This window comes from Diachasma alloeum, unplaced genomic scaffold (genome assembly GCF_001412515.2).
Source record: "Diachasma alloeum isolate Michigan unplaced genomic scaffold, Dall2.0 Dall_scaffold_00420, whole genome shotgun sequence".
Lineage (NCBI taxonomy): Eukaryota > Metazoa > Arthropoda > Insecta > Hymenoptera > Braconidae > Diachasma > Diachasma alloeum.
The window spans coordinates 298,509-323,502 of NW_021680559.1; the positions used below are offsets into that span (position 1 = coordinate 298,509).

At 40.0% G+C, this 24,994-nt stretch overlaps 1 protein-coding gene across 1 annotated transcript in view; it reads right to left on the reverse strand.

Moving 5' to 3' along the window:
* Positions 1-913: 913 nt before the first annotated feature.
* The window catches only part of LOC107042120 (protein giant-lens), a 34,445-nt gene continuing 10,364 nt past the window's right edge, over positions 914-24,994 (reverse strand). The window contains exons 2-4 of the mRNA XM_015263011.1: positions 2,538-2,758; positions 1,598-1,769; positions 914-1,245 (exon numbers count right to left, since the gene is read on the reverse strand). Of these exons, the coding sequence (XP_015118497.1) occupies positions 1,003-1,245; positions 1,598-1,769; positions 2,538-2,758 (636 nt within the window). The 3' untranslated portion in view covers positions 914-1,002. The remainder of the gene's footprint in view (positions 1,246-1,597; positions 1,770-2,537; positions 2,759-24,994) is intronic.

Genomic DNA, 24,994 nt, shown 5'->3' on the forward strand with positions numbered 1-24,994 from the left:
AGCCGATTATTCATTGCTGCACACTTTCCACAATTCATTCACTATCACATACATTCTTTTGAAAAATGTATATTATCCTCTCAATGTACGACAATTGTCACTTAAAGCTTTTGCAGAGGTTTTGCTGAATGATCAAGGTGAAAATTTTTCAAATCCTTGAAAAAAATTAAAATATTTCCTCAACACTATTAAGTGTTTCACTCAACTTCTAATACTATTTCGTGGCAAAAATGGTGCGATGATAAGGAGGTTAAATAGAGTGACCGTTGAAAGGTTTTACCCTTCATGGTTTTTCTATTCGCCAATTTCTCATCTCGTTATTCATAATGATTTACCCATAGTCGGTAGAGCAAGAAATCGATCTATCGATAATTTGCTACAGCAGACTCTCGTTATAGTCGCATTCGTTATAGTCGCATTTCCCCTCATCGATTTTTTCGAGCTCGAGCGCTTCCCCCACTCCGTACCACCTCCGAGGTGTGGATTTAAATGCCCCTGTGTTTTCTCGGAATGGGCTTTGTTTTGCATTTCTAAGAAATTCGGGAAATAAAATTTAGGAAAAATGAATTTGCGAGAGAGAAATTCAGTTCACTCTTGACTGTCACGAAGAGAGGGTCTTTGCAGTGGTGCATAATCCTGCTTTTTATTTGAATGAAGTGAATAAATTTTGGAGTGTATTGAACAATGCGATGTTATTAATATTTCTATTCATTTCATTAATTTAATAAAAGTGTTTAATGAAAATAATTTTTATATTTAATAAAAATGTTCAATGCAAATTGAAGAGAAAAATAATTGGAGTAAAATTTATTTTCTTATCGCTCCCGATTCCCGGAATTTAGGCTTACCGTGAGCGCCTGGTGGGGAAAGAGAAATACAGTCCCATTCTCAGAATCGGCTGCCCCTACAGCCCCGTGAGTGCGACTATAACGAGAGTCTACTGTAATTGTTTGAGATTGGTCATAATCATTGGGATTGTTAATCCTTTAGAGTAAGAGATGATCAAACGGTGTAGACTGGCTCGGTGTGATGAATTGGGACGCAGTAACCACTGTAGGTTTTGATTTCAAGGGCGCCACGGTATGATCTTGCTGGAAGAGAGCCTGGGTCTGTGTGTCTCCTGGGACATCTATTGCCCTTTGGACATTGGCAGAGAGGTGACGCGTTAACTTCTTCCAGTTGGGAGCTTCGTCGCTTGCGCACTGTGAAGAGACGACAGGGTTCTTTATGTTGACACCTCAAGCGCTGGAAATTAAAATTATCGAACCATTAATTAACTATTGATTAGAGAGGTCTAAAGAAGAGAGCGAAATTGAATAAATGATTTTTAATCTTCAGCAGCTCAGAATGTGGAGAGTAAAATTGAGAAAAATTTAGCTCATTTCAAGTGAAAACTTTCTTCGAGCACGCATCGTTAGTAAAGGAGATATCCAAGTAATAATCTCTGCAGAGATTTTCTGCATTGGAGAGGATGTTTTAGAATTTATTGATAAAGTAAACTTTGACTTTTTATTAAATTAATAACAATATCGACTTTAATGTTGCAACTGAGCTTAAGGAGGTTCAGTAAATGATTTGATGATGTAGAGTTACTTACACTCTGTGGTGAGCAGGCAAAGGCGTAGATGAAGGTGGCATTGCCTTGGGGTAGTTTGTGGGTTGATCTCCTTACGAGATAAGGAACACTTCCTGGACGACACCTACAGTGAACTTGCTGAACTGTTGAATTATTGGGACCAACTCCTGGGGCTAATGTCCATGTGATATCTCTGTGAAAGTTATAATCGTAATGATTAGAACGAATATAAAATTCATATCCATCAATGATGACCCAAAAAACTATCAATTCTCAAAATGAAATGACGAGGGATTTTCTCTGCAGGCGAGAGAAATTTATACATAACATTCTATCGTTCTATCTTGATGAGTTGTTCAGATATCACACATTACACGAAGAAAAAAGGTGCAGAAAAGTACCATGCTAATCACATAAACATAAACATCACGTTTTAACAAGCAAAAATTTCATTTCGGTGCATAAAATTTCCAGAACTTAAGAGGGAAAAATATTTTTCGCTTCAGATTTTTATCGAGTTTTCACATACAAATTTCCGAAAGAGCATTTCGCATCACTTTTACGTTTTGCCATGTATTTTTTCCTGAAGTTTTTTCTCAGTATACCGATACATTTCAAATTAAAAAAAATGATTCAAATTTCACTATACGTCCGTTTTGGCAAGTACAAATACGAGAATTCAAATTCTCCTGACAATTGTCAAGAGACCTTCTTGTAGTAAAATGGGTTATCAAAAATACTTTTTCGACGAATTCTCATTGACTCCCTTATTTGTGAGATATACATGCATGAATTACTAATTATCCTTTGCTATTGTAATTGAATTGCCTACAAGAAGGATTCTACCCGTTTCTACTGATAGCCGAATGGGCTATAGACGTAAGTCTAGTGGGTGGAAGGTTGCGAGTGGGACCCGAAAAGGGGCCCGGAGGCGGTTAAAAAAAAGTTTCCCACTACTTACTTGAAATAACGACAAATAGGTAGTCTCTTAACAGGTTCACAGAGCTTATACTGCCTGGTCTTATCAACAATCGTGTGTCCATCGTCAGCATGTATAGTGCTCGGACATGTGCGTCCACCAGGACATCTGCACTGCCTCTCCACCCACGGATCCCCATATAAATCAACTTTGCTGCATACCTCACTCCTATCCAAGCACTCTGGCAGCTCTTCTTCACTCTTCTACGATAAAAATATGAACAAAACATTAGCAGGTGGTATTACTGTCTCCAAGGGATCGACAAAGTTCTCTTGTTTCACTATAAGTGATGGTAATATCTACTCCCCAATGTGTTGGTGGTTTTCATAGACCGAGCTTAATTTTATGTGTAGGTTTGTTTGGGAGTTGATTTATTTGTAGATCTTAGTGACCTGCGTAATTGTGGAATGACTTAAAATCTGTTCCCGATTGCATGGTTTATCTTTATACATATATAGAATTGGGTCGTTCACTGAAAATCGGACTTTTCTAAGGTACATAGTAGAATACTGGCAATTTAGACCTAAATGGTATAAAAAAGGGAAATAACTGGTAGAATACCCCTTAACCCGACTATCAGTTCAGTAATTCTCGTAACTGAATTTCACCAGGGTTGTACTTTGCGAGGGTAGGTCACGAGGGTCATATCTAGCAAGTGTCAAACATCATGAGGGTCATGTCTCACAAAGATCATGCCTCGCGAGAGTCAGATGTGGCACAGGTCATATATCGCAAGGATCCTGCCTCGTGAGGGTCAAACTTCGCAACAGTCATACCAAACAAGGGGTCAACGTTGCGATGTTCAGAGGTCGCAAGGGTTATACCTCGCAAGGATCATGTCTCCCGTTGGACCCTTGACGATTTTCCTTCCTGCTCCTTTTGTGATTGTCTTTTTCTGCCTCCTCGGTTGCCGCTTGTTGTCATTTGACCTTTGAGATTGTCCTCTATCTACCACTGTTGTTTAACCGTTACAACATTTGACCCTCGCGAGGTACAACCATTGCCATGTTTGACCCTTGTAAGGCATGACCCTTGCAACCCTGTGAATGGAGTTGTTCTCGTACCGAAATAACTGTTGTTCTCAATCACGCACACACGTGGTCAAAAAGGTCTGAGACCTCCTTGGTAAATTACTTGTTTTTACACATGTAGAAAACGTAGTAAAATACCGGTGATATTTTACTTGTCCATCACCCTGCTTATACTGCATTACTGCACTCTGATTGATGGAAATGAGAAAGAAGACCCTAATTGGAAAAATTCGAGCAATTCCTCGGATTTTCTGAACAATTTCATAAAAAATTTTCAAAAAAAGTTCACAAGAATTTTGGAATTTTATGGAGAATTTGAAAAAATTTCAGATGATTCATCCAAGTTTCAAGTTCTATAATATCTAATAGGATTGTGAAAAGAGCATGAATGAGGAGAAGATACTCCGAATTAGCGAAAGAGCATGAGAATCGGTGATATAATTTTCCCAGAAAAATAACTGAATGCTGTTGTAAAGGTGTAAAGAAGAATAAAGAGGGTGGCGAAGATTGAAAAATGATGGGATGTGAGAAATTTAATAATTATTGTTTTGTTCTCTGAGTAGAACTTCAATTATAAGCATAATTGGAACTTTATTCAAAGAGCACAGAAATTCAGACTTATATAGTGAATCACTTATTGAAATATTGAAATCGAACAGGTGATGAATCGATAAGCATTGTTTTCTTTAATCTTAACACTCAGTATAATAAAATGATGATGAATCATTAATTTTTGAAAGAAACACAAGGAAAAAAATGAAAAAAAGACATGACGTAACTGCATGAACGTCGCGGCCACTTGCGGCCGCGGCGGCGCTAGTAAATACTATAAATTCGACATAATTACGATTGGTTTTATGCAGAATTTAGATGCTAAGGATTTGGAATTATCAGTATATCACACATCACAGTCGGATGTCGATTTTTTAACACAAATATTTTTCTAGTCCTCGCTAGAGAACCCCTTTTCAATTTGCAATCTCATTGATGCACTGATAGAACGGATTAGTTATTGTTAACGAATGGATTTTGGTTGGAGGTTAGAGTCTATACGGTCCCACCAAATGTTCATTCGTTAATAGTTAACGAATGTATATTTGAGGAGCCTTGTTTGACTTGACTTTCGCCATTCAAGTGAACTATTTGTTAACTATTAACGAATATTCATTTGGTTATATTCAACTCTACCATTCGTTAATAGATAACGAATCTCGTTTGGAATAAATGAATCATTCTATCAGTGTGTGTATAGGTATTTGATTGAATTCCGTCATCTCTTGAGCTCACAACCATGCAGAAATCATATTCCAGAACATGCAGAGTCATTTTAATTCACTTTATGGTCAATTTGAACTACTAAAGGTAATGGTATAAGAAAATTTAGAAACCGTTGATTAGATTAACAAAGAAACATGAACATATTCTACACGGAGAGAAATTTTTGATAAAAATTACCCTACCGTTCTATGAAAGTATATCATGAGTCATCGTTCCTTCATTTCTATCCCGAAATTTAGTAAAAAATAATATATGATGATCAAATTTTATTCTACGTAAGAGAAATTTTATCCTGACGCATAATAAATTTTACCCTTCCAGTCCAGTAATGTTTATGTAGATAACAACGAAAATTCTAGAACGGTTGGTAAATTTTATTCTACCGGTACAGTAATTTTCACTCTACCGGCACGGTAATTTTTATTTTTGTCAGGATAAAATTTCTCTGACGTAGAATAAAATGTGATCATCATACACTAATTTTTACTAAATTTCGGGATAGAAATGAAGAAACGATGACTCATGATACATTTTTATAGAACGGTAGGGTAATTTTTATCAAAAATTTCTCTCCGTGTATAAAGATCGCCGAGAAATTTTATTTTTCCTCATTTCAAGTCACTTCAAGAAGAAATCTGGGAATTTTTCAATTTGTATTATTACAATGATTCCATCCGGGAATAAGAACATCACTAGTCTTCCCTTGTTATTAATCAACTGCTTCGTCTCCTCTCCTAATCTCTTGTTTTTCGTTCTGTAACGGATCTTTTGACTGGAAACTGAACCAAATAGAAGAAAAAAACAGAAACATAAAAATGAATCAATGCAACGATCAACGGACCGACGGACCCATTCGATTAGAACCTCCAGGTTTGTTGCGCAAAGGTAAAAGCGGAAAAAATGGGAAAAAAGGGGAAAAATGAGAAAAAGGACAGTGGTCTGGCCAGGCGTTTTTGTTCTCCCTCAACTTCCGGTTCCAGTAACCAACCTCAGTATATGATTTCTGTGTGTTTTTTTGCTTCATTTTTTCCTTTAGAATCAACTGCGTAACTATGAGTGTTCTTATACATACGCAAGCATATCATGTATATGTAATTCCAATACATTCGGTCCTTGTTAAAAACCTTACCAAGGAAATACGATCGACAGTAGCTTTACGTCTAAGGAACACTGGATATAATTCTTCGTGGCCCTGTTCTTCATTTTTGTTTTTTTTTTTTTCGTTTCTTTTATTTTGTTTCATATAAAATAATGAAAGCAACATAAATAGGATGTTTGTAGGACGATAAAAGAGTGAAAGAGGAAAAGATTAAATAAAATGAAGAGAGGTGAATGAGTAGAAAAAGTGGGAATTGAATCGTTCTTAGAATGGGCTCACCCTGGTTTCAATGAAGAGGAACAGCATTGATGAGTTTTATTTTGGTTTGATAAGGTAATATTTACACATTTCTAGGGAATTCAATGGATTGAAATCTTATTGAGTGAGCATAGGAAGTAGAACATAAGCAAATAATTTTTTGTAATATGAAAATTACTCATGCCAAATTAAATTCTACTTTTATTCTAACACTTTCTACTCTACCGATGCTCAATTTTTACTACGTAAATGATTTAGTATTTTTTTTGGGTGTCCATTGCCACCAATGAAAATTTCATTCGTCATAAAGTTTTGAAAATCTTTATATTAAAGAAAAATGATTTCGTAACGATCACTGAAAAAATCATCATTGAAAGAGATTTTTTCTTGAGTTTTTGGTCATTGATTTATAGAAAATTTAACATAAACACAGTAAATTTTGTCAATAAAAATATGAAATTTTGGCTCGTCGTAGCTATGATTAAGCTTAATTTTGATGCGCTGTTTCAGCCCGATCGGTCCAGTAGTTCCTGAGATATAACAACTTGTTTAAATTTCATTTTTCTTCAATATCTCAAAAACTGCTGCACCGATTGAAATGTTTTTCCGTCAAAATACTCGTGTCAATGGTCTCTATTTAGACCGATCAAAATATATACACCCGTTGATACAAAGTTTGAAAATATTGCTGTTTTTCCATTTTTTTTCAACACCAATCTCGTACGTACGATAACTTGATAAAAAATGGAGATATCAAGTTAAAATTTGGCACGTTCTTAGCTGTTATAATACTGAAGATTAGTATTTTGGACGGGCGCCAGCGGCCAAACGGTTCCTGAGATGTGCAACCTTTTGTATAAATATTTCATAAACTATACTCAACGCATTTGATTTTTTCCTTTTTTCAAAATGCTCGTCTCCATGGCTTCTATCTAGATCAATTAAAATCTGTATACGCATTCATACAAAATTTTCGACATATTGCCATTTTTTAAATTTTTTCATTCCTGTACGCACGATATTTTGAGAAAAAATGAAGATTGCAAGTTGAAATTTGGTATGATTATAGCTCTTACAATATTGAAGGTTGGTATTTTGGACGGGCTCAATCGACCGAGCAGTTTCGGAGATATTTAACCTTTTTTATAATTTATTTTATTAAAAGGTTGAATATCTTTCTGTACACACCCTGTAGCATGTGGTTATGGTTGGATGCCTGTCACAAGGGCAGGGAATTGCTACTAATCTATTCGGAAGCTTACTACCAATGGAATTGATTAAAAAAAAAGAAAAAGAAAAAGACTAATAACGCAAAGAATAACGGTCACATGCCTTCTGTCGGATAAGCTCAAACCCCTGCTTGTTTTAGAAATAGATTACAATTTCGAGTGATTCTTATTGCTGGTCGGTAATATCTTGACAGTTGGTTGTTATTGCATCATCAAATATACAAAATGTAAAATTTAACATGCTGACGATACAGTTATCCTTGTGGATTCGCACCTCAAATTACAAAGAGCTCTCGACGTCCTCGCAGACTACTGTGATTTGAATGGCCTCGCAGTTAACGCGGCTCAAGCTCTATGTATATTGAGAAAAGCAGGGATTTGTTGACACATTGCCACGCTTTTTCGACTGAACCAAAAAATATGATCCTTAGCTAGTAATGCACCTTATTTTATCAGGCTGCGACAGAATTGGATCATAGGTCTTTTGTCAGATGGGAAATGGGGCTAACCTGTGAGTTGGTTTGACAGCTAAACTGCTATGAACTTGTCTCCCAATGACGGGAGTTAGCTGTCAAACCATCTGGTATATTTGCATTATAATTCATATGATTTTTTAGTAGAGTGAAGATCTTTTATCTATTTTAACTACAGCTGGATAGAGTAGATTACATTTGTAACTAAGGATCACATTTTTTGATTCACTGATAAAAGCGTGGGAATCTCAAAAAATCCCCACTTGTTTCAATATATATAGCTACGCTCGAACCACGGTAATACATCAGAAACTAAGATCATGGCCTTCAAAGAATGTGGCAGAATGAAAAATCTACCATCTAGATTCAAATTATATAATGGATCTGAGCTTGAGGTAATCAAATAGTATTTCTATCTCGGTATACCTCTTTCAAGGAATACAGTTGGCAATAAGGCGGCCAGATATGCTCATGGATGGAAGCGTCATCATCCATCTTGGCGCCAAAGAGTCCTTCAGATATCTTGGTTTCTATCAGCGATTAATAGTGGACGCTGAGGCAGTCAAAGAGACTCTTCGCGAGGAATATCGGTGGCGGCTTCGGAAAGTTTGGAAATCCGAGCTTTTCGGCAAGAATAAAGTGGCTGCAACTAACATGTTTGCTGTTCCAAAACTCCTCTACTCCTTTGGCGTTTTTAAGTGGAATAGATATAAACTGAAGCAGCTGAACAGGAATTCTCACAAGCTGATTAATATCCACAGGAGTCTGGATCTACGCTTTTCAAGTGCGCGGTTGTATTTTCGGTTGTATTGAGTAGAGGACGAGGACTCCTTAGTTTAGAATCTCTTCATGAGCGTCTGGTTTAGCCTCGGTTTAGCGTGTCACGTTATGAATAGCTTGGATTCGCATTTGGAATTCGTGTATGATCAAGAAATCCATGGGGTTCAGGGTTTTCTATATAAGTCAGCAGTCACCGCAACTGATTCTCTTGGTGTGGAGTTGGTGTGGAGCCGCGGTCGAGATGGTCAATCGTCTGGTGATTCACTGGCCAGCCTGACTAAGCTTCGACGAAGAGCGACCGTCAAGAAAGCGAAACAGATCACCTTGCTCTGTCAGCACCTAAATAGACCCATGTATGCCGGATTCTTCCTTCACGGGGAAAAGGAGGGTTTATCTGTCCAGCTGATATTTTCATTCTTGAAGTCAGCTGGCTTGATGTCTGAGACCGAGGGTTTCATCACATATAATAAACACATTAGTCTATCGAAGTGGTATTATGGAGTTGTAAGTTCCTGATACTCAGTGTCGGGCTTGCAAGCAGTCCCCAGAAATTCTAACGCATCTTTTGTCGGCTTATCCGACATATGCAATCGCAAGTTATATTCATCGACATAACGCGACATTAACAATGTTGTACTACCATCTGCAACACTATTATGGCATAGACAGAACGCCGGTACTGCCTTACATTCCAGGAGATATTGAATTCGTTGTTATGAACGAGAGGTGTAAAATGTATTGGAACGTCTCGTGTGCGACCGTTAGGCCTGTCGTAACAAAGTCTGATATTGTACTCATTGATTTTCCTGACAAAATAATCTATGTCATTGAGTTCTCGGCTCCGGCTGAGGGCGACATCTCAGTGAAAGCGGAAGAGCAGCGGCTCAAGTACCAACCGCTCCTGTTTAGGCTACATCAGTTTAATCGGGGCTTCAAATTGAAGTTGATTGTTCTTATCATTGATTCTCTTAGCGGAATGAAGCAGTCTTTCGTATCGGCGCTCAAAAAGATCTCGGCCTGTGGGCGAAATGCTTTCGTATTGGCTGGCCAAATGCAGTCCCTCTGTCTACTTAGACAGCATGATTCTAGACTACAATAGAGCTCACCCTCTGGTTAGAGGAAGCACTATTGTAGAGCGATTAGGAATAGTTTATATTGCTTATCTGGGTAGAAAAAAAACCGTCTTCTGAAGATTTTTCGGAAGATCTTTGCGAGAAATCTTCCGAAAGTTTTTGGAAGATCTTTTTAGTGATATGAAAAGATCTTCCAAAGATGGAAATTCATCCACGGAAGATATTTTAATTTTTCTATTTTAGATCTTTGGAAGACGGAATTTAGTCTTTAGAAAATCGTTCGAAGATAATCCACAAGAATCTTTCGGACACAAAATTTTGTCTTCCAAATATCTTCCACAGGCAACCTAGAAGAATTTTGTGAAGAAGACAATTTTCATTCGAAAAGTCTGTTCGCATATATAGAAATAGTGGATTGACTTTGGAATGGAGGCTCTAGATTCTAGAAATTCCTCTTCTCAACATTTATCCTTGGTGGGGTGATGGTTTTTATGAACAATATTAATGATTATGGAAAAAATTACCAGTTCAATATCATGTAAATTGTACCACGTAACGTCCAATGGTGTAATTCTTTGGATTCGGAAAATTATCAATTTAATACCGATTCTCGATGTACTTCATGTCATCAAATATGGCGCTGTGATTGACCAAGATGTGAATGCTAAAAAATAATGTATGGCCTTTTTACTGAAACTTCCTAGTAGAAATTGTGAGACTCTGCGACATTGGCTGTTGCAGCGATATTCACGCACGGAGTGTGCTGCCGTACTCCGCCGCTAGGTCGCTGCTGGAACCCTATGCGACACTGACGCGGTGCGCTCCCATTTTTTCATTTTATCAATAATAATAATTATCAATTAGTTGTGAAAGATTATTATTCACTAACAAATCGTTAATCCTTCAACAATTGATTTGAATTAATAGGCATAATCTGAAGATTGCGAATTCTTAATTGATGGGATTTGAGGTTAAGGCGGACTCAGCTAGGTCCATCCCGCATAAACTCCGCACAGCCCTGTCTCAGCGACCCTACTGCGTACCTTTCTGAGGTACATCGCCGCGAAAGGCAATGTCGTGCGCCAACTTACGCCACGACGTTTCTGCGCAATGAAATTTCTACTAGAATTCTGAGACTTTAAGTGGGACAGGTCCGAATTACCCAAGATTTTTACGGCCTATGGCATGCGCTGTGCAACACTCATAACACCGATTCACTCTTTTGCTTAGATATACAGTCGCGGACTTAAGTTCGTGAACAGCCTGCACTTGCATCCTATGTGTTTTGTTCATGAACTTTAGTACCCGACTGTACTCTATTGCTCAGTTAGACTTTCTAGCGATTAATTCCCGTGTAGAAAAATTTCTATCTTTAGAAGGTCTTCTAGAAATCTTGGGAAGAATCTTCGAAAGATTATGTAGAAGATCTGCTTGGTGACCCAAAAAGATTCTTCAGAAGACAAAATTTTAAGGGTCAAAATTTTCATAGTCCAAAATTCAGGGCTTAGTAATTTGAGCGTCAAAAAAGTAAGGATCAAAGGAGTAAAGATCGAAAATTAAAATTGTCTTTAGAAGATTTTGTCTTCTGAAGAATCTTTTTGAGTCACCAAGCAGATCTTCTACATAATCTTTCGAAGATTCTTCCCAAGATTTCTAGAAGACTTTCTAAAGACAGAAATTTTTCTACACGGGTTGTGTTACTTAAAATCCATCAATCATGAGAATATTTTTTCATGAAGGAAATTCAGCCTTTTTACAATTAAAAGCTCTATTAATTTTCCGCCATGATTATTTTCTATGTTCTCTTCCATTCACAAAAATTTTTCCTCAAAAGTTTCTTATTGGTTATTTTCGATTCCTGCCTTATGTATACAATGAAAAATAATGAATCAATAATTGAAATTCATAGAAATGACGGAGCGATTGACTACCTGCGAGTTGACGTAATCCTAAAGTGTTTTAATGATCAACAGTTACACAGTGTTTACATGTGTGTCTACGCGTATGGGTAAATGTTGCGGGTGAACGGATTCCTTGTTTCAAGGATAATTCTGGTAAGGGTATACAAGTGGGTGGAACTAAAACTACTCCAATGCATCACCAGCTGAATGAGTCAATTGCTAATAAATGGAAATTTATTAGCAATCATCATGAAAATGATCCAATTCATCAAATCTAAGAATGAATTGAACTTCATATTCAATTGTTATTCGTCGGAGAATCGGAATTTTTCATTCAATGTTTGAAATACCTTGATTAAATGATCGAATTTCACGGTGATAGAAAAAATTTAGCTACATTGAAACTGAAATTAAAAAATATTGTCACAGTAAAACAAATGCCTTCTGCATATCAAGTGATTCATTTTCACATAAGGTAGATGATATACTTTCGGGGCAGGGAAGTCCAGTTAGACCCAATCAAAAAATTCGACTGGGTTGTTGGTCGCTCGCTTAGCTCGCTCCCATTGCGGATTGGTCAGAATGCGATTGGGTTATTTATTAATTTATCGATATATAAATTTACTCAATCATTAAATTAATGGTTTACAGAATTACTAATTCAATAAATTATTAATTCACTCATGCAGTTCATGAAACAATTTCCAATGACCGAATGTTAAAAGCCCTGAATCATTCATTTTTTACTCTAGTTTTTCTGACTCATTTTGACCCTCATTCTGACTCTTATTTCTGAACCTCATTTCTGACCCTTATTTTGACCCCTCTGACCCTACATTAATTTCTGATTTCGGCACTGATTTGTTCTAAAATAATTGCAGGGACAAATATAAAAACATTCCCAATGTTCGAGAGAACAGAAAAAAGGGAATCGGCCGGGAAGTTATTAATTCGCCGCATAACGAGTCACACCCAATTCCAGCAAAATATGTGAAGATCAAAGCAGAAAAATCAAAATTTTAAAGTCTAAAGACAAGGATTAGAATATACTGGTTAGAGTATAACGGTCAGAACATAAGGGTCAAAATAGAAGGCTGTTATTATAAGGGTTAGAACCAATTATTTCTAAGTTACATGAAGATGCATTGATTGCAAAAAAAGAATTTAAAAATTCACACACACACACACACACACACACGTCCACACCCCTCCTAGGAACTGTAGGACCTTCACGACCATGGAGGGGCTTAAGANTCCTAGGAACTGCAGGACCTTGACGACGGTGGAGGGGCTTAAGGGATTTTCCCGAACTAAGAAGCAGTTCAAACCCCCCAATGTTAAAGTGTTCACCGTGCTGATTTCTGGAAGGCGCCAGGGGTAATTGGCGTCGCAAACGGTGGCCCTGGGGCACCGGGTCCAACTCCAGGTGTATTAAGTGGCCTAGCCTCAGTAACCGGGGCTCTATTGAGGTGATCCGTTATTTCCCTAGGTACTCGTGGGAACAAGATGGAAGCAAATACAAACAAAAAAATTGAAGAGGTGGAGCAGGGCAACTTGACTCAGAAATTGGAGCCAACTGACGCAGCCAGAAAGAAGGAGAAAATGTGGGACAGGCATGAACAGCTTATTGCTGATTTGATGAACTGCATGAAGGAGAAGAGGAGCATCAACGCTCAGGCCCGAGAGTTCGTGAGCTCCATCAGCACCTCAGCTAAACGGTTGAGACAATTAGGCGGACATGCAGGGCAGACAAGGCAAATGTTGGTCACACCAGCATCATTGCTTTTAGGGCGAACGCGGATGCTGTCTGAATACACTGCGACCTCGATGGACTCAGAGTTTGAGGAGGAGAACTCAGCTCTTTCTGACAACAGCAAGGTTTCCAGGATGAAGAGGAAGTCGCGAGAATCACCACCGACGGACACCAAGGACCCCAAGAAGAAGAAGAAAGATGAGACGAAGGTTGCTCAGGTCCAGAGCAAGGAGAAGGACGCACCTGCAGCGTCGTCGAACTGGGAGAAGGTCAAGACCAGAAAGGAGAGGCAGCTGCAACGGTCAGAAAAGCCTAATAAGAACGAGGAGAAGAAAAAGAAGCAAAGGGTACCGGTGACGAGGCCAAATGCTCTGATTGTACGCATGAAGGACAAGCAGCAGTATTCGGAGGTGCTCAAACGAGTGAAGGGGCAGATATCTTCCGAGCAGGCTCGTGAGTGCATTAACAAAGTTCGCAGAACGACCACGGGAGATATGCTGATCATCCTTTCGAAGGATAAGGAGAACGAATCTGATAGCTTACACAAGGCGATAGCCGAGCTCCTTGGAAACGAGGCTGATGTCCTCAGTAAAGGGCCACAGGAGGATCTCGAGATCAAAGATCTCGACGAGCTGACGACGAAGGAAGAGGTGCTTGAAGCCCTGAAACTCGCAGCTGGGGTGGATTGTCAAATCCCCCCCGACGCGATCAGGTCTTTGCGCAAGGCTTACGGAAGAACCCAGACTGCATCCGTGACGGTGGCGGCAGCGGTCGCGAAGAAAGTCCTAGGCGAACGGGGCAAGATTCGCATAGGATGGGTAAACTGCCNCGTCGCAAACGGTGGCCCTGGGGCACCGGGTCCAACTCCAGGTGTATTAAGTGGCCTAGCCTCAGTAACCGGGGCTCTACTGAGGTGGTCCGTTATTTCCCAAGGTACTCGTGGGAACAAGATGGAAGCAAATACAAACAAAAAAATTGAAGAGGTGGAGCAGGGCAACTTGACTCAGAAATTGGAGCCAACTGACGCAGCCAGAAAGAAGGAGAAAATGTGGGACAGGCATGAACAGCTTATTGCTGATTTGATGAACTGCATGAAGGAGAAGAGGAGCATCAACGCTCAGGCCCGAGAGTTCGTGAGCTCCATCAGCACCTCAGCTAAACGGTTGAGACAATTAGGCGGACATGCAGGGCAGACAAGGCAAATGTTGGTCACACCAGCATCATTGCTTTTAGGGCGAACGCGGACGTTGTCTGAATACACTGCGACCTCGATGGACTCAGAGTTTGAGGAGGAGAACTCAGCTCTTTCTGACAACAGCAAGGTTTCCAGGATGAAGAGGAAGTCGCGAGAATCACCACCGACGGACACCAAGGACCCCAAGAAGAAGAAGAAAGATGAGACGAAGGTTGCTCAGGTCCAGAGCAAGGAGAAGGACGCACCTGCAGCGTCGTCGAACTGGGAGAAGGTCAAGACCAGAAAGGAGAGGCAGCTGCAACGGTCAGAAAAGCCTAATAAGAACGAGGAGAAGAAAAAGAAGCAAAGGGTACCGGTGACGAGGCCAAATGCTCTGATTGTACGCATGAAGGACAAGCAGCAGTATTCGGAGGTGCTCAAACGAGTGAAGGGGCAGATATCTTCCGAGCAGGCTCGTGAGTGCGTTGACAAAGTTCGCAGAACGACCACGGGAGATATGCTGATCATCCTTTCGAAGGATAAGGAGAACGAATCTGATAGCTTACACAAGGCGATAGCCGAGCTCCTTGGAAACGAGGCTGATGTCCTCAGTAAAGGGCCACAGGAGGATCTCGAGATCAAAGATCTCGACGAGCTGACGACGAAGGAAGAGGTGCTTGAAGCCCTGAAACTCGCAGCTGGGGTGGATTGTCAAATCCCCCCCGACGCGATCAGGTCTTTGCGCAAGGCCTACGGAGGAACCCAGACTGCATCCGTGACGGTGGCTGCAGCGGTCGCGAAGAAAGTCCTAGGCGAACGGGGCAAGATTCGCATAGGATGGGTAAACTGCCGGATCCGAAGGGTGGAGAGATTGGTCAAGTGCTTCAAGTGCTGGCACTATGGTCATCTCGCCATCAAGTGCAAGAGTGAAGTGGACCGGGAAAAACTCTGCACAAAGTGTGGAGAAGTCANGAAGGGTGGAGAGATTGGTCAAGTGCTTCAAGTGCTGGCACTATGGTCATCTCGCCATCAAGTGCAAGAGTGAAGTGGACCGGGCAAAACTCTGCACAAAGTGTGGAGAAGTCGGACACAAGGCCGCCACCTGTGAGAAGGAAGCTCGTTGCTCACTATGTGCTGAGAAAGACCAAACGAAGAACTGTGCCCATATTGCTGGTAGCGGCAAATGCCCTGTCTTCAGGGAGGCACTCCAGAAGATGAAGAGTAAACGGTAATGCGGATACTACCGCTCAACCTCAATCACTGTGAGGCCGCACATGATCTGCTTATGCAAACGGTGCGAGAGCTGAAGATTGATCTGGCTATGATTTCAATCTGGCTATGATTTCCAATCCTGGGTTACTGATGCCAATGGCGGGGCAGTAATCTGGGCTTGTGGGAACAGGCCTTTTCAAGACACCGGAAGCAGGAACGGCTACGTGAAGGCGAAGATCGATGGAATCCACGTCTACAGCTGTTATGCCCCACCGAGTCTCAGCATCGATGAGTTCACAGACTTCCTGGACAGGCTGACTGTGGATGCCAAGCAACACTTTCCCGTGGTGATAGCTGGTGACTTCAATGCCTGGGCAGTTGACTGGGGTAGTAAGGTGACAAACGCTAAGGGTCAAGCTGTTCTGGAAGCCATGTCCGCTTTGGACGTGATCTTGCTGAACAGAGGAGATGAACCAACCTTCATGCGGGGAGAGGCGAGCTCAATTGTGGATCTTACCTTCGTGAGTGGTGCTCTCGCTAAGAGAAACTACTCATGGAGCGTAGCTGATATATATACGGCTAGTGACCACCGAGCCATACTTTGGGAGATATGTTCCAACCAGAAGGTCGCATCAACAGCTAAGAAGACCAACAGCGTTGGCTGGAGAGTGAGCACTTTCGACCCAGGCTCATTTGCGGTGGCATTAGATGACCATCCAATCGCTGGTACAGATGCGACTTCGAAGGCGCAGAGCATCAGGAGGAAGATGAGTAAAGCCTGCGACACCACAATGACGAGAAAGAGGACCACGAATCGACATCCACCAGTGTACTGGTGGAATGAGACTATCGCTGTGCTACGGAAGGAGTGCAACGCAGCCAGGAGGTCATCTCAGCGTGGTAGGAAAAGTCCCAACTTCATGCAGTTGGAGATGAAGTACAAGAAGGCACGGCGAAAGCTCAGCAAAGCCATCAAGCATAGCAAGAGGCAATGCTGGAGCGAGCTCCTTAGCGAGGTGGAGACCGACCCATGGAGGTGGCCCTACAGGGTGGTGATGGCACGACTCAAGAGTCAATCAATGCTATCACCATCGTGTCCGGTGCTCCTGAACAGATTTGTGGAGACGCTGTTCCCAAGTCAACCGGAATTTCGCCGCAACTCTGAACAATGGGAAGGAGAAATTGTCCCGGAGATCATCAGGGAAGAGCTGATGGAGGCCTGCAAAAGAGTGGGAAACTCCAAAGCTCCAGGGCTGGACGGAATCCCGAACATCGCGTTGAAGCTGGCCATTAACACGATGCCAGAGCAGTTCCTGGATGTTTACAACAAGTGCCTCAGAGAGGGCATCTTTCCTGCCATGTGGAAGCAGCAGAGGTTGGTACTGCTCCCAAAAGGGAATAAACCACCGGACGAACCTTCATCTTACCGTCCCCTCTGCATGCTCGATACTGCTGGCAAGATTCTCGCGTGTATCATCCACCAGAGGATAGAAGCTACCGTGGAACCCGCGCTTGCTGGGAATCAATATGGTTTTCGGAAAAGCCAGTCCACACTTGATGCCATCAACCTTGTCGTCGAAACCGCTAGGAAAGCGATTGAAGGGAAACGATGGTTGAATGGCACTAAGGACTATTGCTTGTTAGTGACTTTGGACATCAAGAACGCCTTCAATTCAGCTAGGTGGGACTGCATCATGGAGGCTCTTGCCAAACTGGACGTGCCGGGCTACTTGCGGAGGATGGTCAGTAGCTATTTCAGCAAAAGGGTCCTCATGTATGATACCGAGACTGGGCCTAAGAAGTACAAAGTGACAGGAGGAGTACCCCAAGGTTCAGTCCTGAGTTCCCTCCTGTGGAACATCATGTACGACGGGCTGCTGAAGCTGAAACTGCCCTCGCGGACTAAGCTTGTGGCATTTGCAGACGACGTGGCTGTGGTCATCATCAGGAAACACCTGGAGGACATGAAGCGTGTTTTCAGCATAACGTTCGAGACGATCCGCTGCTGGATGGATTCTGTTGTACTGAGCCTAGCGGAACAGAAGACGGAAGCCGTATTGATCACCAGCAGGAAGAAGATCGAGACGATCACGCTGCAAGTCGGGTCTTGTGAAATCACCTCCCAGCCATTCATCCGATACCTGGGGGTGATCATCGATGCACGACTGAATTTCAAGCAGCAAGCTGAGCACGTGGGGACCAAGGCATCTGGTGTGAGATCCACCTTATCACGCCTCATGCCAAACATCGGGGGACCCAAGCAGAGGAGACGAGCACTACTGTCCTCAGTGATTACTTCCGTGCTCACATATGCCATCCCCATCTGGGGAACTGTCCTACAACTACAGGAAGCACGACGTAAGATCGCACCAGTCTATCGACTCAGTGCCCTTAGAGTCGCAAGTGCATATCGGACGGTTTCTGAGGACGCAGTGTGTGTCATCGCAGGAATGTTGCCGATCGAGATTTTGGCTGAGGAGCGGAAAGCTCTGTATGAGCGTAGAAGATCCGAAGTGCTGAGTCCCGAGGAGTTGTCTGACGAAAGGCGAAACAGCCTAAGGCGATGGCAGCTGAAGTGGGACAACTCCACCAAGGGGAGATGGACTCATCGCCTGATCCCTAAAGTGGATGTCTGGCTAAATCGCGGACACGGGGAGGTGAACTACTACCTGACGCAGATGCTTTCTGGGCACGGATGCTTTAGAGCGTATCTTCATAAATTCAAGCATGAAGATTCCTCGAAATGTCCAACCTGCCCAGAAGTGGATGATGATGCGGAGCATGTGTTCTTCGCATGCCCGCGTTTCAGCGAGACCAGGCATATCTGGGTGTCCACACTAAAAATGCAAGTACTGCCTAAAAATCTAACGGATGTATTACTATCATCGCAGGCAGCTTGGGACGCAACGAGTCACTTTGCGGCTGAAGTCATAAAGGAGCTCAGGAAAGAGGAACGCGAGCGCAAGGCTGCAACACAGGCGGAAAACCTACTGGAACCTCCTACCTACACCCAACATCTTTGTAGGCTAGGAGGACGTACATAAGGTTGGAATAAGGAAGAGCAAATAGCTGAGACCTCCCTCGCGAAGTAATACGTAACAGTGGTGCCGCGAGGGGAAGAAAAGGTCAATGATTATTAGGGTCATGTTCGGTTTTTTAGTCCGTATGGGTTGCACATTCGCCGAGCAGATACTTGCTCGTGGTCGCTACCATCTAGACCTGACCGACTCGGACACTACACTTCAGACACCACCCGTCTGGAGTGTGTTTGTGCGTAAAGAGCATTTTAAGGTTCATGAACCCAAAAAAAAAAACACGTCCACACGTCACACACACACACGTGTGTGTGTGTGTGTGTTCAAAAACATCATAGAATGATTCGAGAACCCGTAAAACGTGGAGATATCATCAAATTTCCACTTTTGATTTTCAGTGTCATTACAATAACTTCCTCCCTTCGGATCGGGAAGTAGATAAAAGTTCCTCAAGCATCTAAAAGCACCTCATTTTTATCAAATGCCTGTTCACATATATTCTCTTTCAATCATTTTGATCGCTGTAATCAACATAATGGTCAACACATGAGGAGAACATAATGTGAATATTTATAAATATTCAAACAGACGACTAGTGCATTTCTCAACCTAACACTGAAAATGTCAATTTGAGGTTTTATTATTTATTTCGGCGAGTTTTTGGAAATATCGACCACATGATTCCGACTGAAGATCAATCTAGGAATACCATTCTTTTTGCAGTTAATAATAAATCCGTCGATAAATTTGAAAAAAATAATAGAAACTCCAAAAGTGCGATCACGTGATCAAGTACCACTCCTGATTGGAAACTGCATCATCTACCTTATATTAGATTTTCATTCTATAATAGAAATGTGACTGATCGATATAGATGAAACCTTCATTCTCCACCAACTTTCCCACTTTGAATGATCATATTATATTTCGAGCTCGATCAGTGTAATTATTTTCCTATGAACAGGGCAGTTTCAAGAAGTCGAATATGGAATAATTCTCCAATTTTAATCGGTAAAGGCATATTATTCATTGACAATAGAAGAAAATCAAGTATATTTTTATTGAAATTGGACCAAATTTTTATTGCATATAAAGGATAATCTTTTTCAAGTGAAATACTTATACTTTGAGAAAATATCTTCAAATTACATACGTCATTTTCATAGTTTATTTGAAGCAAGAGATATAAACATTAAATGTCAAGTTCAAATGGAATGCTAATTCATGAAGCAGACACAATATTCGTTCCAATTTTTATACGTTATTAGTTATTATTAAATGGAATTAAAGAAAAATCGATTTTTGATGAAATCGCCAACAATTTTGCCATAGAGCCCAGTGAAATTTTCCATCGCGCGGAACCAGAGGGGAAATCAGTTGTCTGATCTTATTACTGGAATAATGGTCTGAATAGACTTTACTCTTTGTAAAATAGCGGAAGTCTAGCACCGAGAATAAACCGGATAAACCCACTCCCCGTGTCACAATAGAGACACACAATCCCGCCTGTGGCTTGGGTGCTTGGATGAGAAAACTAGAGAGACAAACCAATCAAAATATTCCCTTTTTTCCTCCCCCTTCCTCAAGCAGAATACAAAATGGTACATCCATATTGCTTATCCGAATACCTTTTCTTCACCTCTGTCAAACATTTTTACCTGCTTCTTCCCCACCTCTCCCCTCCGCCATCTTTTCTACCTCTTCTTGAGGACGGGAAGTCAACCCACAGTTCGTCTTTACTACGATCATCCGAGAAAGATAAATATAAACCAACCGTTCTGCTTTGGCCTTTTTCTCTTTATTTCTTTAATGTAGCGTAACTTTTTCATTTTTTTTTATTTTCTCAAGAATTGAAAAAGCGGACTTTTCGGTTTTATTTGAAAAATCACTTCCTTCTCAGCAGGAAGGAAGGAAGCATCCTTCAATGACGGTTTTTACAATTGGTTACCAATTGGTTTGGATGAAGGGGAAGAGGGGGGGATGCCAAGGTGCTTCCTCCGGAAGTTACCTTTTTCGCAGCGTTTACCCCACTCGTACCTTTTTCTTTGATGGTTCTTTCGTGTTTTCTTCCGCACAATTTCGCCACGTGGTTGGATTGGACAAGAGGAGCGAGGCTGTGGGAGTTCAATGTATCCCACTTGTTGTTTGTAGTATTTTGGGAGAGGAAGAATGGGGTATTCGGTAGGGAGGCAAGGAATAGAAAATATGATGATACTAAAGTTGTAGATGGTTTTAAAGATATCTTCGGAAATGACAGCATTAGGGAAAGTTGTCTAGATAACTTTTTCACAGGAGAGACTATGGGCTGCAGAGAACAGCTTGTGATGCTTGTTTTGGTTGCACTTAATCATTCGGTTATTTCTAATTTTCTACTTTTACCATAATATTTGTGTTTCCACCTAATATAAAACTCAGCAATAGCAGAAATTACAAAAATAATAAAAACAAAATAATTGATCATTAAAAACCCCAGATTCAAAAGTTGTAAATTGACTGATTTAAAAAGGGAAGAATAAAAAATTAGAGTTGCAATTCAATGAGATATATGGAAACTGAGGAAGTCAGGAAAGTATGGACCATATTTTGACAATTACAAATAACTAAGGGGAGGAACGGAAAGGAAAAGTCGGGAGAATGCACACAATATCACCTTGTGTAACCATAATAAAGGATAAATGGTTCGGAAAATCGTAATTTTTCTCCGATTATTCTTTCAAGGTGATTATCCTTAAATGGACCAATAGATGAAAAAAAAACTCCAACCGCAGCATAGCTGAAAAGCCTATTTTTGACGTAAGTCTCATCTCATTTATTCTATTTATTGCCCCTCGGGAATGGCGCAAAATTTCACCACCTTTTAATATGAATATACATACACTTGGAGGGCCTTAATTAAAATTTTCGCGCATGAAATGATAATATGCACGGCGAGAATTAAATAGTAAATGTTACCATGGTCATAGGAGAGATTACTATGGTAACAGTTAAAGGATTTTCAACTGTCCCTACATAGTAATCCTTACTATGTCCCACGGTAATGCTTACCATGTCACATGGTAATGCTTACTATGTTCCATAGTAATACTATTCATATAGTGTATGCATTTTTGTTACATACTAACTTTTTCTATGTTAATATAGTAACGCTAACTATGTACAGCAGAGCTTACTATGTCCATAGTACCACTGAGGATCTTATTATCGCGTATGAAAAAATCGTATAGAAATTTTCTATACGGATTGCGTATAAAATTTCTGTATGATGTTCGTATATGATGGTCGGATATTCCTATACGGATATTTTTTATACAAATTATTTCTATACCATTTCTATAGGTTTGATCCTCTACGACCCACATCCACATGTATAGAAACATTCCTCATTCGTCTACGTTTTTCTTGGAGCGTTTAGACATCTTTCGTATGAAAACAAAAATTTATGTAAAAATTGATGTATAGAAATAATTCGTATAGGAAATATTCGTATAGAAATATCCGAATATCATATACGGAAAGCCTATAGAATTTCTATACGCAATCCGTATAGAAAATTTTCATACAATTTTTGCTTCCGAATGGAAGCATTGGAATCGTTCAAAAAAAAGTTTTCGATTTTTTGTGTTATATCGACTTATTATGATCCAGAAAGTCCGAAAATGCAATTTCTAGACGTCGTCCGTACGTATGTGTGTATGTGTATATAGGAAATATTCAATAGACAATAGCTATCTCGGTTGATCTGATTTTTATGATTTTTGAAAATTTCTAATTTTTCATAAATTTTCCTGAAAGTGAGCTTTCTGATAGGTTTTCTCACATGTGGTATTTAAAATTCATTCAATTATGTACAAATGAAATTGTTCTGATAACATTTCATCGAAATTTAAAGATCAATTAGATTTCATCATTCTTTCATTTGACTAATAATCGAATTTTAGAAATTATTCTAAGAGCATTCGAAAGTTTTCGGAAAAAATTTCCCTTCTCTCTCAGATTTCCATGATTTCTCTCCCCATCTCCCCCAGCTCCCGTATCGATTTTGCAGGAAAAATCTTGCGAGACTCTCCATAGTAAAACGATCGAGTGTTGACTCCCTCAATAGTAAAACCGTGAGATTTAAAGTGTCGCAAATTTTGGCCCACTCAACCGGGAATTGAACCTGAGTCCCCGATATGCCAACCCCACACTCTAACCACACAGCCACTGCCGTCGCTCGAAAGTTCGTCATTTTTCATAATTGTTGAAAATGCACTGCCATTGATGATTTGAATGAAACAAAAAGAGGTTGAATTGATTCAATTATCATTGAAGAGAATTACTTCGACCTTCATAGAAATTAAATAAATTGGTGGTATAAATACATATTTAATTATCTGGAGAAAATTGAGATTTATAAGAGAGGATACATGCAAACCTGTTATGAGCAACTGAAATATCAGTTTTGAAAAACAGAGATTTTAGTTATCTGGGGCTCATAACGTGATCTCGATGAGCGTAGATTTTCCATCATTGATGCCTGTGGAATTTGGAAAATCAACCCTCTGACGAGGAAGTCCTACCAATCCCTGACGATATGAGCGGGAGTGGGAGTACCAGTTACTGTGCTTTAGCTTTGTGTGTGGTAGTGAACCTTTCTCGTCAGAGAGTTGAATTATGTTATACTGAAGAAGTTGATCTGAAATGTTCTTTATGAAAGTCATTACCAATTCTTACTTCTTTCATTTCAATCATTCTAATCCATTTACGATTGAAGATTAAATATTAATTTTTTCAAGGGATACTTTTTTGTTCTTCCAAATAGACATAATATTCCAGNTATGAAAAAATCGTATAGAAATTTTCTATACGGATTGCGTATAAAATTTCTGTATGATGTTCGTATATGATGGTCGGATATTCCTATACGGATATTTTTTATACAAATTATTTCTATACCATTTCTATAGGTTTGATCCTCTACGACCCACATCCACATGTATAGAAACATTCCTCATTCGTCTACGTTTTTCTTGGAGCGTTTAGACATCTTTCGTATGAAAACAAAAATTTATGTAAAAATTGATGTATAGAAATAATTCGTATAGGAAATATTCGTATAGAAATATCCGAATATCATATACGGAAAGCCTATAGAATTTCTATACGCAATCCGTATAGAAAATTTTCATACAATTTTTGCTTCCGAATGGAAGCATTGGAATCGTTCAAAAAAAAGTTTTCGATTTTTTGTGTTATATCGACTTATTATGATCCAGAAAGTCCGAAAATGCAATTTCTAGACGTCGTCCGTACGTATGTGTGTATGTGTATATAGGAAATATTCAATAGACAATAGCTATCTCGGTTGATCTGATTTTTATGATTTTTGAAAATTTCTAATTTTTCATAAATTTTCCTGAAAGTGAGCTTTCTGATAGGTTTTCTCACATGTGGTATTTAAAATTCATTCAATTATGTACAAATGAAATTGTTCTGATAACATTTCATCGAAATTTAAAGATCAATTAGATTTCATCATTCTTTCATTTGACTAATAATCGAATTTTAGAAATTATTCTAAGAGCATTCGAAAGTTTTCGGAAAAAATTTCCCTTCTCTCTCAGATTTCCATGATTTCTCTCCCCATCTCCCCCAGCTCCCGTATCGATTTTGCAGGAAAAATCTTGCGAGACTCTCCATAGTAAAACGATCGAGTGTTGACTCCCTCAATAGTAAAACCGTGAGATTTAAAGTGTCGCAAATTTTGGCCCACTCAACCGGGAATTGAACCTGAGTCCCCGATATGCCAACCCCACACTCTAACCACACAGCCACTGCCGTCGCTCGAAAGTTCGTCATTTTTCATAATTGTTGAAAATGCACTGCCATTGATGATTTGAATGAAACAAAAAGAGGTTGAATTGATTCAATTATCATTGAAGAGAATTACTTCGACCTTCATAGAAATTAAATAAATTGGTGGTATAAATACATATTTAATTATCTGGAGAAAATTGAGATTTATAAGAGAGGATACATGCAAACCTGTTATGAGCAACTGAAATATCAGTTTTGAAAAACAGAGATTTTAGTTATCTGGGGCTCATAACGTGATCTCGATGAGCGTAGATTTTCCATCATTGATGCCTGTGGAATTTGGAAAA